At 42.7% G+C, this 14,365-nt stretch overlaps 2 protein-coding genes across 5 annotated transcripts in view; one reads left to right on the top strand and one right to left on the bottom strand.

The window, feature by feature from the left end:
- The window catches only part of spg (dedicator of cytokinesis spg), a 243,224-nt gene that overhangs the window by 199,817 nt on the left and 29,042 nt on the right, over positions 1-14,365 (top strand). The gene's annotated exons all lie outside the window — the stretch shown is intronic.
- On the bottom strand, positions 3,080-4,775 carry LOC135702172 (pre-mRNA-splicing factor RBM22). Its single transcript, XM_065223193.1, has 3 exons — positions 4,520-4,775; positions 4,405-4,458; positions 3,080-4,327 (listed from the first exon to the last, which is right to left on the bottom strand). Exons 1-3 carry the CDS (start codon positions 4,571-4,573, stop codon positions 3,134-3,136), a joined length of 1,302 nt encoding a protein of 433 aa, XP_065079265.1. The 5' UTR covers positions 4,574-4,775; the 3' UTR covers positions 3,080-3,133.

Below are 14,365 nucleotides of genomic sequence, written 5' to 3'. Positions count from 1 at the left end.
TCGCGACGGGAGCGTAGATTTCTTCATAATCGATACCCTGACCCTGCAGGTACCCTTTCACCACCAAACGAACCTTGTAGCGCACCTCCTCGCCGTTCCCGCCTGCTCCACACGAAACACTCATTTCGACTGGAGCGGCTTGACACCCTGGGGAGAACATTGTAGCTTCCATACTCGGTTCGTCTCCATCGAATCCAGTTTCTCTCGAATGGCTTTCAGCCAATGAGTACGGTCGTCTCGGCCTTCGATATCGTTGTAGCAGTTGGGGACATCTGTAATGCATGGACCGGCAGAAACAGCTCCGTAACACAGCTCAGCAACGGTTGACCCTCATCCTTGGATTCGAGCTGTTCTGGTTGCGAAGGGAACGCCCCGGTTTTGGCGGTGTCTACAGTCTGCCAGTTGCGTCGTGATCTTGATCAGCATCCGGTTCGATTTCCTCGGGATCATGATCACCTTCCCCCTCTTGCTCGGGAGGGAAATACACGACCAGGGGGGAATCCTTCTTCTCGGGACACTTCTGGTACGGAAAGGTAGGATTCGTCGCACTTCAAGTCACGAGCGATGATAATCTTCCTGGCGGCACGGTCCCAACAGTCGGTAGCCATTTGGAGCATAGTCAACCATCCCAGTCTCCCGGCTCCTCGCTTCAAGCTTCTCGCGCTGCTGATCGGGTATCCAAGCGTAGGCTTTACACCCGAGCACACGGTGTTTCTTCAAGCAGCAGGTCTAAGCTGGGGTTACCGTCTTGAACATGAGATAGACGGCGGTAAGGACAGCTTCGGGCCACATTACTTCGGGGACGCTTGACGCGATCAGCATCGTGCGGACCTTTTCGACCACAGTTCGGTTGAACCTTTCCGCAACGCCATTCTGCTGCTGCGATTTGGATGCCCTTTCTGGAATAGAAATCTTTTTGCGCATTTGAGCCGTACTCACGTCCTTTGTCCACAGTCAAACTTGAAATCTTGAAAACCGAACTTCGCAGTCGCCATGGCCTCATATTCCTCGGACTTCCTCCGCATCATGTAAAGTACCGAAAAGTGGTCATCGATGAAGCTCACGAAGTATCGGGATCCGTCCCAAGCAGGGGAGTCGATAGGACCACACACGTCCGAGTGGATCCTTTCCAAAGGCCTGGTCGCTCGCTCACGAGTTCCGCTGAAAAGGTCGCGGCATTGCATCACCAGGTCCCTTGCACACAATCGTTGCAGAAGCTCAGTTTGTCCCAAAGAAATTCAGCATCAGTCACCAGGTTGTTCGATGCCATTGCCTTCGCTCACGTGTCCGAGCTCGTACACACTTAGATTTTTCTACCGAGATCGGCTGTGCAAATCTCGGCAAAATAAGTTTCACTGAGATCTCAGCAAAAGTGACATTTGATTGCTGAGTCTCGGATAATGCTTAGCTGAATCTCAGCAAACAAATGAAATGTTTGCTGATATCTCAGTAAAACTTTTTTGCCGAGATTTGCACAGCCGATCTCGGTAGAAAAATCTAAGTGTGTATGACTCCGACTTGCACAAGTTCGCTGTTGGGTCTTCCAGGTCAATATCCAGCTCGCAGAGGTCACCTCTTTCTTCGACGCCGACGGACATCAAATTGTCGCGCAACTCCGGAATGCACAGCACTTCCCTTCAAGTGGCAACGGGAACTGTTGCCTTAGATTGCACCGACCTTCTTCGCAAGAACGGATTAACCTTCCTTCGCCACGTTGATCACGATCGGCTGGTTCAGTTGTCGGATCACCGAAAACGCTTCGCTATCGTTGATGAGGTGCTCACGCCTCACTGGATCCCGCGTCGAGTTTGAACACGAGCTTGTCACTCTTCTTCTTGACATTGCCCCGGCTCGTCACAAAACTTACCGCTTTCCGCTGATTGGCCGCCGAGTTAGCTCCACCATCGACCTTCTTTCGACAGTCCTTCTTGAGGTGACCACGCTTGCCACACTTATGGCTCTTAGCCGGGAATTTGAAATGTTTCTTCGTTTTGTCACCAGAAAAAGCGACACCTTTGGCCTCGCCAATTTCTCCATTTCGCTCTTGACGTTTCATGTCTTCAGCCAACAAACGCTGCTTAACGACTTCGATGTTCATATCTTGCTTCGGAACGTTTTCCAGAGCGGCTGCCAGAGGGTCGTACGAATCTGGCAGCATCTGGAACAGCAGTACCGCCAGATCAGTTTCGTCTACCTTCGCGCCAGCTGTCTTCATCTGTCGGACCAAATCGTCAAACGCCAGCAGATGTGGCCTCATCGGATCACCTTTCTTCAGCTTCAGTCGGTTGAGCTGTTTCCGGTTTAGGTGCGATCCGATAGACTTGGTTGCGAATGTCGCTTCAAAGGGGTGGCACATTTCCTTGGCTGTCGACTTCTTCCGGATGACCTTGACCTTTTCCCCCGCCGCTTCTGGTGCGTTCTCCGTCAGATTATTCAGGACGCCGACCGAATCCAAGTGCATCTAGATCCTGAAGCTCCAGTGTTGGAAATCTGGTCCGCCTTTGAACTGCGGAATTCCGCCAGCAGTATTCGCCGTGGTGCCCATTACCTTTTAAAATCCTTGGTTTCAAGTTGGAGGGAAATAACGGTACGTAATTTTGTTTTAGCTGTTTGGTCTGGAAATTCGAAACGGAATACCTATTCAACTTTTCTTTTTTCTGTATGGGAAATCCGTTTCGAACGGATTGCAGAATGCGGATTTGTCCTGCACATTGAAAACATTATTTGGTTGATTCTATCGTAAATATCCTCGAGCTCATTACTAAAAATCTGCTATTTATCAATTTTATCGAGATGAATTGGGACGGTACTAATTGATAGTTTTGGTCGCTATTGAAAATTTAGTCGATTGCTGAATTTGTGTATGGGTCCAAATTAGGGGCATTTAGGCCGACATTACATCCATTTCCCCTAATGAAGAGTTTTGAATTTTCTGCTACTTAGGTCCACATTTTCCTAATTTGTCATTTGACCTGACAATTTGACAGATCACCCTGATCATTCCTTGGGAATTTCTTTAAGAAAGAATTTCATACCACTCAGTAATCTCCTAAACAAGTATATTTTATTAGTATCCGTCCACGCTGGCACACATAACTCGCACGTCACAACGGTCACCTCCCCTCGCACCCCTCTACTTCTTCAGCGCTCCCAACCGGGCCGGATCCTGACTGGGGTAGTGCATCTGCTGCAGGCCCGGATTGGGCAGTGACGACGGTACCATGACCTGCTGTTGCTGTGAGTGGGCTGCAGCAACGGCGGCAGCTGCCGCCGCAGGTCCCGTTGTTCCCGATCCGGATGGCTGCGAATACATGGTCGGTGCCCCCGGAATCAGCCCCGGTGGCAGCTGATGGATCTTCATGCCCGGCGGCAGGACGGCCATCTCCGATGCTTGCAGATTGAAGTAATCGTTTGGATTCGGAGGCATGGGAAGCTGCCCGGGCAGACCCGGAACCGGATCGAAGATCCGGTTCGTTCGTGGAACGGAACTTTGGGCATAAGCTGTGGATTTGGCTTGCGAGTGGGCCCATTTAATGGTGAGCTTCTTGCCACCGAGAATCAACTTGTTGAAGGTCTTCTCGGCGGCCAGTTCGGCCGCTGCACGCTTAGTGTACTGTACAAAGGCACACTGCTGACGCGGCACTAGCGAAACGGACCGGATTTCTCCGTAGTGGTAGAAGTTGTCCCGAATGTCCACTTCGGTAATGTGTTCTCCAAGATTTCCGACGTACAGCGTAGTGATCGTTTTGTCCTCCGGAGGTTCCAGCGTTGGAATGGATGCTGCCCGCTTCATCAGCTTGTCTGCCACTGGATCGTTCCGACCGTAGTAACGATCCCGAATGTTCTGCTCCGACAGTGGATCGTCCGGTTCCACGGGCTTATCATGCCGATAGGGGCACTCCTCTCCGCGCTTGCATTCGCCCTTGACCCAGAACGAACAAATGTGAGGCAGATTCCGCTTGTAGTACGGTGCCGTTCGGGCCAGCTTGGCCAACATATCACTGGCGGCCAACGATTTGCCCACCATTCCGGCTGCCACCGTATTGTCACCGTTCGCCTTCAGCTGGGCTTCGATCGTCTGAATGTAGTACTCCTTATTGACGTCGCTTTCCGGGATCTTGTCCTGGATCTTGAGCGCCGCATCGCGGACCTGCGTCGGCAGACCGTACTCCAAATCGAGCAGGCAAGTCTGGCAGACGTTCTTCAGCTTGCTGCACGTCTGGCAGATTTCCGTTTTCTTGAAGCGCATCCGCGCTCCCGGACACCAGCGGAAGATTGTGAACGGGCGGGTGCAGATTTTGCATTCCTTGCCGTAGCGCTCCTTGATCTGTTGGAAGAATGGGGGAAACAAAATTGTTGTGAGTTTTGATACACTGCTGCAGTCATGGACAACCAAACACTCACCATTCGAACGTACGGATTATCGCCGAGGCAGGTCTGGCAGAGGACGGGAAATTCCTAGAAACGAAAATTAACGATTAATAACGTTTATTTGCAAAGTAAACCAGCAACCACTTACGGAATCCTCCCAGTTTTGGCGATTGTACGTGTTGGTCGTCTTGGACATCGCCATCTTGGCAGGGTGATTGGTTGGCTAGCGTTTCTACCGAATTAACTGCTATCCGCACTGTTTCACGGTTGATGGTTCGTTTCTTTGGCACGACTCGATAATTAATCACCGAAATAAATGGAATTTTCCCAGCAAAATTCGACTGTTTTTCGCGTTTGTTTGTAGACTTTTCAGGCAACGTTTACGCACGGAAGGGTAGCATTTTGCTTTTTTTCTCTTCGCATCGATTTGACGTTTCATTCGATTTCGTTTTCTCTCTCGCGAGTTTTTGACATCATTCAATTTTTCTCTGCATGAGAGAGGGGAAGAGAAACTTAAACGATGACGTCATCGTTCTGCGGTGCCCCGGTGGTGGAATTGTGCGTGCTCCTATCGAGCAGCGTTGCCAGATATACCGATTTATCGGTATTTATACCGATTTTCAAACTTGATGATTCTAATACCGATTTGTACCGATGTTTTATTAATAATCAAAATGATTACTATCTGCCCGCACTGAATTGTCAGAGGAAGCTATTGTGAGACACATTTATCTTCTTAAAAATTAAAATTTTTGAGCCTGCTCTAAAAAAAATCATCTTTAAAAATGTGTTATGCTTGATACTCTTTCGACTAATGCTTACATTTCCTCGCGTTTTTGGTTACCAAGGAGTCGAGAAACAGCTGATGGTTTATCCCAATAATTTCTGGAAATCGGGAAATACTTTTATTCAGTGGAACAACAGGCCCATAAAATCGTTAATTTTTGAACTTCCTGAAATTTCTTTAATCTTTATTTGAAGTTTCTTCCAACTTTCCCTAGGAATTTCCGTTCACCTTACCCTGCCCTGTAAGTTATTTTCCGATTCCTTCCGGAAATCTATTTCGACTTCCCTTGGAAGCTTCTTCTGGTTTCGCTCGAAAGGTTCTTCCACAGACAAACAGACGTAACTCTTGGAAAAAGTTTTTCTTGAAAACATAGTATCTCAAAACATATGACCTCAGTAACGACATCTCTCGGGCTTCTCGCGGAAAACAAGCTTGCTCGCTAGCTCGCAAACAATATTGCATAAAAGTTCCATAGAATGTATAGAAACGTCAAAGTGGTCCGATGCCAGCGCTTCGGCGAGTAGTTCGCGGAACTGATAATATTCAAATCAACCGTTAAATGCATGAACGAAGATACACAATGAAGTGTTACGTCTGTTTGTCTGTGGTTCTTCCGTCTCCTCCCGTCAGTTTTTTCAACTTCCCCGGGACTTCAGAAATGCTTCCAGAATTTTATTGTGGTTCCATTAGTTTCAGGAAAACTTCAGGAACTTTTCAGAAGTTCTGAAACTTCAGAATAGTCCGGACTTTTAAGTAGGTTCCGATAAATTATAGACAGTTTCATTAACTTCTGTTCAAATCAGAGAACCCGGGAATCTCAGGAAAGCCCAGAGAATTCAAATGAAATATTTTGGAAACTTCACAAGCCCAAAGAACTCTAAAGAAATTTAATGGTTTTCAGGATAGTTCCATTTATTTCAGAAGAATTGAGATAACTTTAGGGAAGCTTTGAGACCATCAGGACATATAAATTAGAGGAGACTTCTGAACCTTTAAATGAGTTCCGAGAAACTCAGGCAATTTCCGAAAACTTCAGTTAGGTTCCGAGAGGTTCATGAAAATTTTGGAAACGTAAGGGAAGTTACATGAGCATTAAAAAATTGTTAGAACATTTTCAGGGAAGCTCTGTGTTTTTATCGGCAGTTTCGAGAACTTAAAAAATTAAAAAATTGGGAAGTTCAGAGAACCCAGAAACCTATTTCTTCCAGATAATTTCCCATCTTCTCCTTGAAGTATCTTTCGAGTGTTCCGTAAGCCCTCTTGCGTCCGACTTTTCCAGAAGTTTGTTCCAATCTACCGTAGGAAGTTTCTCCCAGTGTCTCCTGGAAGTTTCTTCCGTCTTCTCCAGGAAGTTCAATTAAAGTTTTACCGGATGTATCTATCGAGTTCCTCCAGAAGTTTCTTTCGTCTTCTTCTGGGAGTTTCTCCATAAGTTACCCTCCGTAGGTTTTTTTCCCCGACTTATTGTAAGGTTTTTCCGAGCTTCTCCTAACTTCCCCTGGAAATGGCTCCTCCGGGATTGGCGTCCGATTTCCAAAATTTTCTGGCTTCTGGATTTTATCAGAAAGTTTCTAAACATTTTTGCCAGCAGTTTCTCAATATTTGTCTTGGAAGATCCCCATCGGATGTTTTTTCGACAGCTTTTAGAACTTTTTTCAAACTTCAAGATCTCCTTTATTCTTCCTCTGGAAGTTTTGTCGGTACCGTTAAGAGACTAATTCAAATATTTCACAAAAATTTCTTCCGACTTACATGGAAAGTACATCCTTTGACTGTAGTCCAAAAGTTTGAAAATTTTTAAAATAATTAAAATAGTGAATACTGATAATTACCGATTTTTTAATCATTTGATACCGATAATCATGAAAACAATCTGGCAACGCTGCTATCGAGAGCAAAATATCTCGCGTAACATTTGAAAAGGGCCTATGTCCAAATTGTAAACTTTTTTATACACTGCAAATACAGTTCACGTTACATTCACCTGAAAACGTACGTAGATATTTTCCATCGTACTTTTCTGGTGAATATTATATGTTTTGGGAATAAAATGCTACTTCAAGTGATTCATGTGAAAATCAAGTGATTTTCACGTAAATTTTATCGGAAGTTCCGATGATCCTCAAATTGGCTTCACTTAAAAGTTACGTGAATTGTTTAATAATCGTCACTGGATTTTGTAGCAATAGTTAAGTGAATTTGAGGTATGTATCATGTGTTTTAATACAGTGGTATTTTTTTTTTCTTTATTAAAGACCTTTTAACTGTTGTCATTCGGGTCTTGTGACTTTAGAGTTATAGTACATTATATAGATTCACTTTTGTTATTCTTCGTTTTTTTTTTTTTTGTTGTTGGTCTACATTGCAAATCTTCACTTTTGGTATTTTTGCTGTTCTTGGTGAACCACCGATTTTATACGTTCTGAGCCGCCGCCATAGACCGCGCTGCTTTGTATGCCTCCTTCCGACATTTGTTGATTACAATTTTTGTTAGGTTGAGTGCGATGATAAAGGTCAGCATACCTCGAGGCATGCCTATGATGATCCACAGCTTCGCTTCATGCTGGGAGTGCATCTCCGTATGCACCTCCTGGTTTTCAATGACAGTAACCTGTTGGTCACCTATCTGCTTCACTTTTTGGTCCTTGGAGTCGCTGTTGCCCATGATGATGGTTGACTGGAGTTTGATGTATGACTATTGACTCTTTCCGATCGATGGGGATTTTTATAGCTGGCATTTTGGGTGACCGAGCTAATAAATGATGATGGCGCGATACGGTTTTGATGTTTCGACGATTTATTAAATTTGCTTAGCTAGCCCAGCTTGCTGGAAGAACAGTGTTATTTTTTCCATACTCTCCCTGTCGTCCGCCAGTGCTTCCCTTAAGCTGGGTTTAAATAGGGCAAGTCAATTGATCAAGTCAGTTGAATTCAACTGACTTGAACGCGAATTGAACGTGTAAACCATGCCATTCAACTGACTTGATCAACTCACTTGAATTGAAAAAAGTTGAACCAGGCTCAACTTTGCAAGCCAATTGAATTCAACTGAGTTGATCATTTGACTTGCCTAGTCTAAACCCAGCATTAAGCTTGTTGAAATTCCAATTGAAGTTCTTAGGTGATCGAGACCTGGGCAGTTTGCTATTATGTGTTTGACAGACAAATTGGAGTTGCAGAATTGGCATTTGGGTGGATTTTCCTTGTCTAGTATGTACTTGTGGGTGAGAAGAGTATGACCGATTCTAAGTCTGGTCATCATTACATCTTGTTTACGGTTGCCTGTCATGGACTGTTTGTAAGGAGTAATGACGTTTTTTATTTCACGTAGAGCGTTTCCGGTGGTATTAGTCCATTCTTCTTGCCATTTATTTAGGAATTTTTGTTTAATAAATGCCTTGGCGTCTTGTATGCCTATTGCACTTATTATTTTCGTAGTATTGAGGGATTTTTTGGCTTCCGTATCTGCCTTTTCATTTCCAATTATTCCAATATGGCTAGGGACCCAGCCAAAGGTTGCACATGAATGATTGTGTGCTGCCTTATTATAGAGGTCGATGATTTCGTCTTTCCAGACGCTGGAGATTTTTTGTTTTTCCAGTGTTGTTATTGCGCTTAGGGAGTCCGTATAAATGATATATGCTCCGGCTGTTTGCTGTTGGACAATCCATTTCAGTGCTTCAATTATGGCGTGGCTTTCTGCTGTGTATATGCTGCTCAAGTTTCTTATTCTTTTACGTATAGTTAAGCCTGCAGTCACTACGCTGTAGCCTGTTCTGCCATCTTTTTTGGATCCATCGGTATATATTGCACGATGAAATTTGTATAGAGAACTATTCCGGGTTTTGAATGCTTGAACCAGTTCTGGGGGTTTTGCATTCTCTCTGCTTAGGTGCCAGAGGTGCTTATCTATAATAATTGGTTTTCTATTCCAGGGAGCTATTTTTGGTACCGTTAGGAACTTAATCGTGGGTAGTGTTAGGTCAATACTGTTCATCACATCAGCTGCCCTTATTTCCGGTGTGTTGGGGTCTGGGCTTCGTGATTCATTCCACATTTCTCCGGAACTGTAGCTGCTAGGATCCTCTGTGCGGGTATCGGTTTGAGGTGTGTGGGGAAAGCTTTCTGGAGTTGCTCTCTTTTTGGCAAAATGTGTTACTAATCTTTGGTTGAGTAATGTTTTGAGGTTAGGGATGCCTGTCTCCGATTGAATGCTGATGATGGGACTTGTTCTGAATGCTCCACATATTACTCTTAGGCCTTCGTTATGCACTGTTTCAAGTCGTTGTATACAGGTTTTGTTGATGGATGTTATTGTTGGTGCGGCGTACAGCAACTTTTCCAATACTGTAGCTTTGTATAATTGAGTAAGTGTTTTAGTGTCACCACCCCATTGTCTGGCTGCGATGTATTTTAGAATCTGTACTCTTTGTAAACAGGATGATCTCGTTTCTTCTACATATTCTCTGAATTTTAAATGTTGATCAAAAATTACACCCAGTATTTTGTGGTGTTTTTATGTTGAATTAATCGTCCATTCAGTATTAGGCCATCAAGGTTCGTTGGTTTTCTGCTTTTAGGGTTTCTGAAAATTATTGTTGCACTTTTTTCCGCCGAAATTTGGAATCCTGTTTTCATCTCCCAGTGGTGTATTTTGTTTAATGTGGTTTGTAATAGATGTTCTGTTATTTTGGCGTTTGTACCAGTTGCTAGAAGGATGACATCATCTGCATAGATTAGTATTTTTACTCCGTCTGGGATGGAGCTGGTTATCGTGTTTATAGCAATTAAGAACAGTGTAACACTCAAGACCGATCCTTGGCATAGTCCAGTTTCCATTTCTACTTCGTCAGAGTATTGTCCATTGATTCTAACTTTGAAATGTTTTGTTTTGAGAATTTCGTGGATATAAGCCAGTAATTTTCCTCCAACCCCTTTTTGGGATAGCTCGTTCAAGACTAATCGTCTCCAGGTTGTATCATAGGCCTTTTTGATGTCCAAGAAAACTGCTTGCGTAATCATTTTTTTGCTCATAGCCGTTCTAATGAATTCTTCGGTCATAGTTATATGGTCCGTAGTCGATTTGCCTTTTCGAAAAGCATATTGATGTTCATACAGGTGGTTTTGGGACTCTAAGATATGGACCAGACGATTGTTTATCATCCTTTCAAAGATTTTGCTTAAGCAGCTATTTAGGTATATTGGTCTATAATTATTTGGGTTTGATCTTTCGCCCTTGCCTTTGTAAATGGGTACTACCGTTGCTGTTTTCCAAAGGGTTGGATAGTAAGCTTCGTTCCACATCCTGTTGAAGGTATTTATAAGGATCCGTTTACAGTCTGGTGGAAAGTTTTTGATCATCATGTTATGAATGTTGTCTGGTCCTGGTGATGTTCCTTTGAGGTTTTCCATTGCTGCTTCTAGTTCAGTTTGATTGAAGGGTTTGTTATACTCATCAGCTGGATTTTCAGGTACGTTTAATTTTATTTTTATATTCAATGAATTCCTTATGATACGTTTCGTTACTAGATACAGTTTGAAGGCCTTGGCTAGAAGGTCAGCAATTCCTTTGTTCTCGTTTGCTACCTGACCATTAAATTTGATTTGTCTGATGGTTGGTTTACTGTATTTGCCCTGTATCTTTCTGAGATTGGTCCAAATTTCTTTTATAGGGGTGCTTGCTGTGAAACTATTTGCAAATTCCTCTTATGATTGTTTTTGGGCTTTGCTGATTAGGTCTCGCGCTTCCTGTCTTCTGGTCTGAAACTTTTGTAATGCGAGTTGTCTTTCTTCTCCGAGAGTATTTTTGTTTTTTAATTTTCTGAGTGTTTTTCGTCTGGCTTTGACGGCTTTTGAAACTTCAGCATTCCACCACGGGACTCTTTTTTTACCCGGGAATCCTTTTGATTTCGGTATGGATTTGTCAGCTGCTTTAATAATTTGTTTTGTAATTTCTTCAATTTGTTCTTCTACTGTTGTTATGCTTCTAAAAAAGACTGTATTTGTAAACTGAACCCAGTCAGCTTCGTCTATTTGCCAGTTTTGTGTGCTGCTACTGATTTCTGAGTTTGCTGGTAGGGTGATCACGAGCGGAAAATGATCACTTCCCTGCGTATCTTCGTGTACCTCGAAGTCTATTATTCCTGCTGAGTTGTTAGTACAGCTGATTAAGTCGATACATGATTCTTTCCCTGTTGCGTTATTTATATATGTATATTCTCCGTCATTTAACACTGTTAGTTCCATTTCGTCGAATACTTCTTCTAGAACTTTCCCTTTAGCGTTAATAAATTCGCTTCCCCATAAGTAGTGGTGTGCATTCATGTCTCCTAGCATGATATACGGCTTTTGTACCTTCGATAGGATTCGTACGACTTCATTTTTATCTATAACTGTGTTTGGCGGTAAGTATACGTTTATTACAGTGGCGTTAATGGGATGTTCTACTTTAACAGCAGTTATTTCCATCTGTGTGTCGATTGCTATTTCTTTATAATCTATACCTTCTTTGATGGCAGTTATTATTCCTCCGGCTGCTCTGTTATTGGTTTGCCTTTTTCGGTGTATTACATTGTATCCTCCAATGGTTGCCAGTGCGTCAGTTTTACACATGGTTTCTTGTAAACATATTATTAGTGGTTCAATTTCATTGTTTAGCATTGTTAGCTCCTGTTTACTGGTGCGTAATCCTTGAATATTCCATGTTATGATACTTGTTTTTTTGGGTCTTTGCATTTTGTTTTTTTTTTTTTGTTGGGGGGTTACCTGCTGTTTACTCTGTGTCTTGTGTTAATTTGTTCGCAGTGTTGTTCATCGCTTTGATCATCTTCTTCCGATATTTATTGAACTTCCATGTCACTATTTTCCTCTTGTTCAATTTGTTTATCTTCTTTGCCTCGCTTACTTCCTCGTTTCCTAGGTGGGGAGGCCCCGATACTTTCATGTTGCTGGGTTTTTCGACTGCTTTTGTAGTCCCCGTAATCGGCGTATAGTTTAAGTTTTTTTTGAAGTTTTTGAATAGTCAAATCTTGGGCTTTATTTTGATCCTCAAGTTCTGCCCTTTTTTCATGCTCAGCTTGATATTGACTTTTGATCTTTTCTAACTCCATTTTGTACTCGTTCATCTGTTTTTCCATTTTTTTAAGTGATTTTTGTATTGGTCCAACCTTTCCTTCTCTTTTTCATCTCGTTTCTTCAATTCAGCGAGAAACCATTCTTCCCTCTTCTTCAATGTATCTTCAAATTTGGTCTCCAGATTCTTCTTAAGCGCTTCAGAGTAATCATTTTTTTTTCCGATTTTTCCACTTTTTGTTTTGCTTCTCTGTATGTTAGGTTCTGATCAACCTTGATCTTCATTATGGTACTTTCCCTTTTCCATACTGGACAGCTGTTACTTGTAGGCCGGTGTTGTTGTTGTTGTTGCTCTTTGTCAGCACAATTTATGCATTGGGGAGTGTTGTCACATGAATCCCCATGGAACGATTTACTGCAGTTGTAGCACCTTTTTTCTCCTTTGCACGCTTTGCCGATGTGTCCGAATTGAAAACACTGAAAGCATCGCATTGGCCGAGGGTAAAACGGCCTAGTAGCAATTCGTACGAAGCCTACCTTCACATACTTGGGGGCATTTACACTGTTGAACGTTATGATGAACGAGTTTGTTGCACTTACCACGCCGTTGCGCTTCGTTTTAATCAGTTCTACCTTTGTCACGTTTTGATTTTTTAGCACTTCAAGCATTTCGTCTTCCGTAACTACGTAAGGGTCGCGATTCGTGATAACTTTTCTGCACGAGTTTAGTATTCTGTGTTCGTAGATCTTAACGTTTATATCACTAGAGATAGTTTTTAGCTTAAGCAGAGCTTGAGCTTGTCTATCGTTCTTCGTCTTGATTAGACATTTACCCTCCTTTGTTCTTCTTATTTGTTCGACATTGTCACCACCGCACCAAGTTTGAATTGTTTCATCAACTCTTTCGATCACTAAAAACTTCCCGGAGAATCTTTGCTGACCGAGTGCTGGGAAGTCTTCCCCTGGGAAAAGGGGACCAGGGGCCCCACTGGGGCCGCCTGTATGGGGCATTGCCTTTCTTGCCCTCTATTCACTGTGCAGCGAAACTTGCTTGGTCTGGCAAAAAAGAACGAAAAAAATGCACTTCGTCGGTCCACACACTTCACAAGCAATCAGCACCGATATGCAATTTGATGCTCTATAGAGCTATTTATGCATACGTCCGATCGCGGCGACTTACAAACTCGGTATGCAGTGGTATTTAATTTTATCATCCGATTTTTTTTTAAATAAATTTTAACATATTTGTTGATTTTTTACATTATTATAATTAACATAAAACCACAGACAAAATAAAACTGTTCTTTTTAGTAACTATATTTAGTTGATCGTTTTGCCTTTGTTTGCTCCTCAGTCCGATTTTACACTCTTCAATTTATTTTAGATATTGAAAATCAGGATTCATTTATTGATGTTAATCAAACTTACGCTCAAAAACATAAAAAATCCCGACTAGCAACAAAAAACGCATATTTTCATCTGCCGTTATTTTGAACTAATGCAAAGACAGTTTTCACATCATGAGGTCAAGTAAAATTTACGTGAACTTCACTTAACATTTACCAATATGACACTTGAACCAACAATCAATACGAAACTAACGATTTTAAATTGGCTCACCACTTTAGTAGCCTATTGGTCCCAAGCAAACGATTAACGTACCCTATTCTAGTTGAAACTCTATTACTACACTATGTTTGTTTTGATTCGCTATGAAAGTTTGACAGATAACATCAGGGGTGTGTGGATTCATGCAGAACATGCAGGGGTGAGTGAAATAGCTTGGGACTGCTTGGGACCGTTGTTCTGGTACTGAGTGAGCCAAAAATAATAATGATTTTCTTCGGGACCCAGTGGTCTTAGAGTTACCTCTATGCTTGAACCACCGACGAACCGACGTGACAGCTCATAGAAGCCATATTCAAATTCTTGCCCAAGACGGCATATTTAAAATAGGTTAAATACTACCGCCATCTACTCATCCGATCGCGTCATATCGAAAACAAGGACACGTACACACGCAAAATTTATATTGAGTTGGTTTGCGTCTCAACTCGTTTGATCGATCTGATCGCCCGTTTCATAGATTGAACCGTTCATTTGACAAATCGAATTGCGGACAAACGAAATGCTCCA

This window comes from Ochlerotatus camptorhynchus, unplaced genomic scaffold (genome assembly GCF_037179485.1).
Source record: "Ochlerotatus camptorhynchus isolate MF236.1 unplaced genomic scaffold, CSIRO-AGI_Acam_v1.1 ptg000185l, whole genome shotgun sequence".
NCBI lineage: Eukaryota > Metazoa > Arthropoda > Insecta > Diptera > Culicidae > Ochlerotatus > Ochlerotatus camptorhynchus.
Note: the sequence above shows the minus strand (reverse complement) of the source record. Positions and strands in the feature narration are given on the sequence as shown.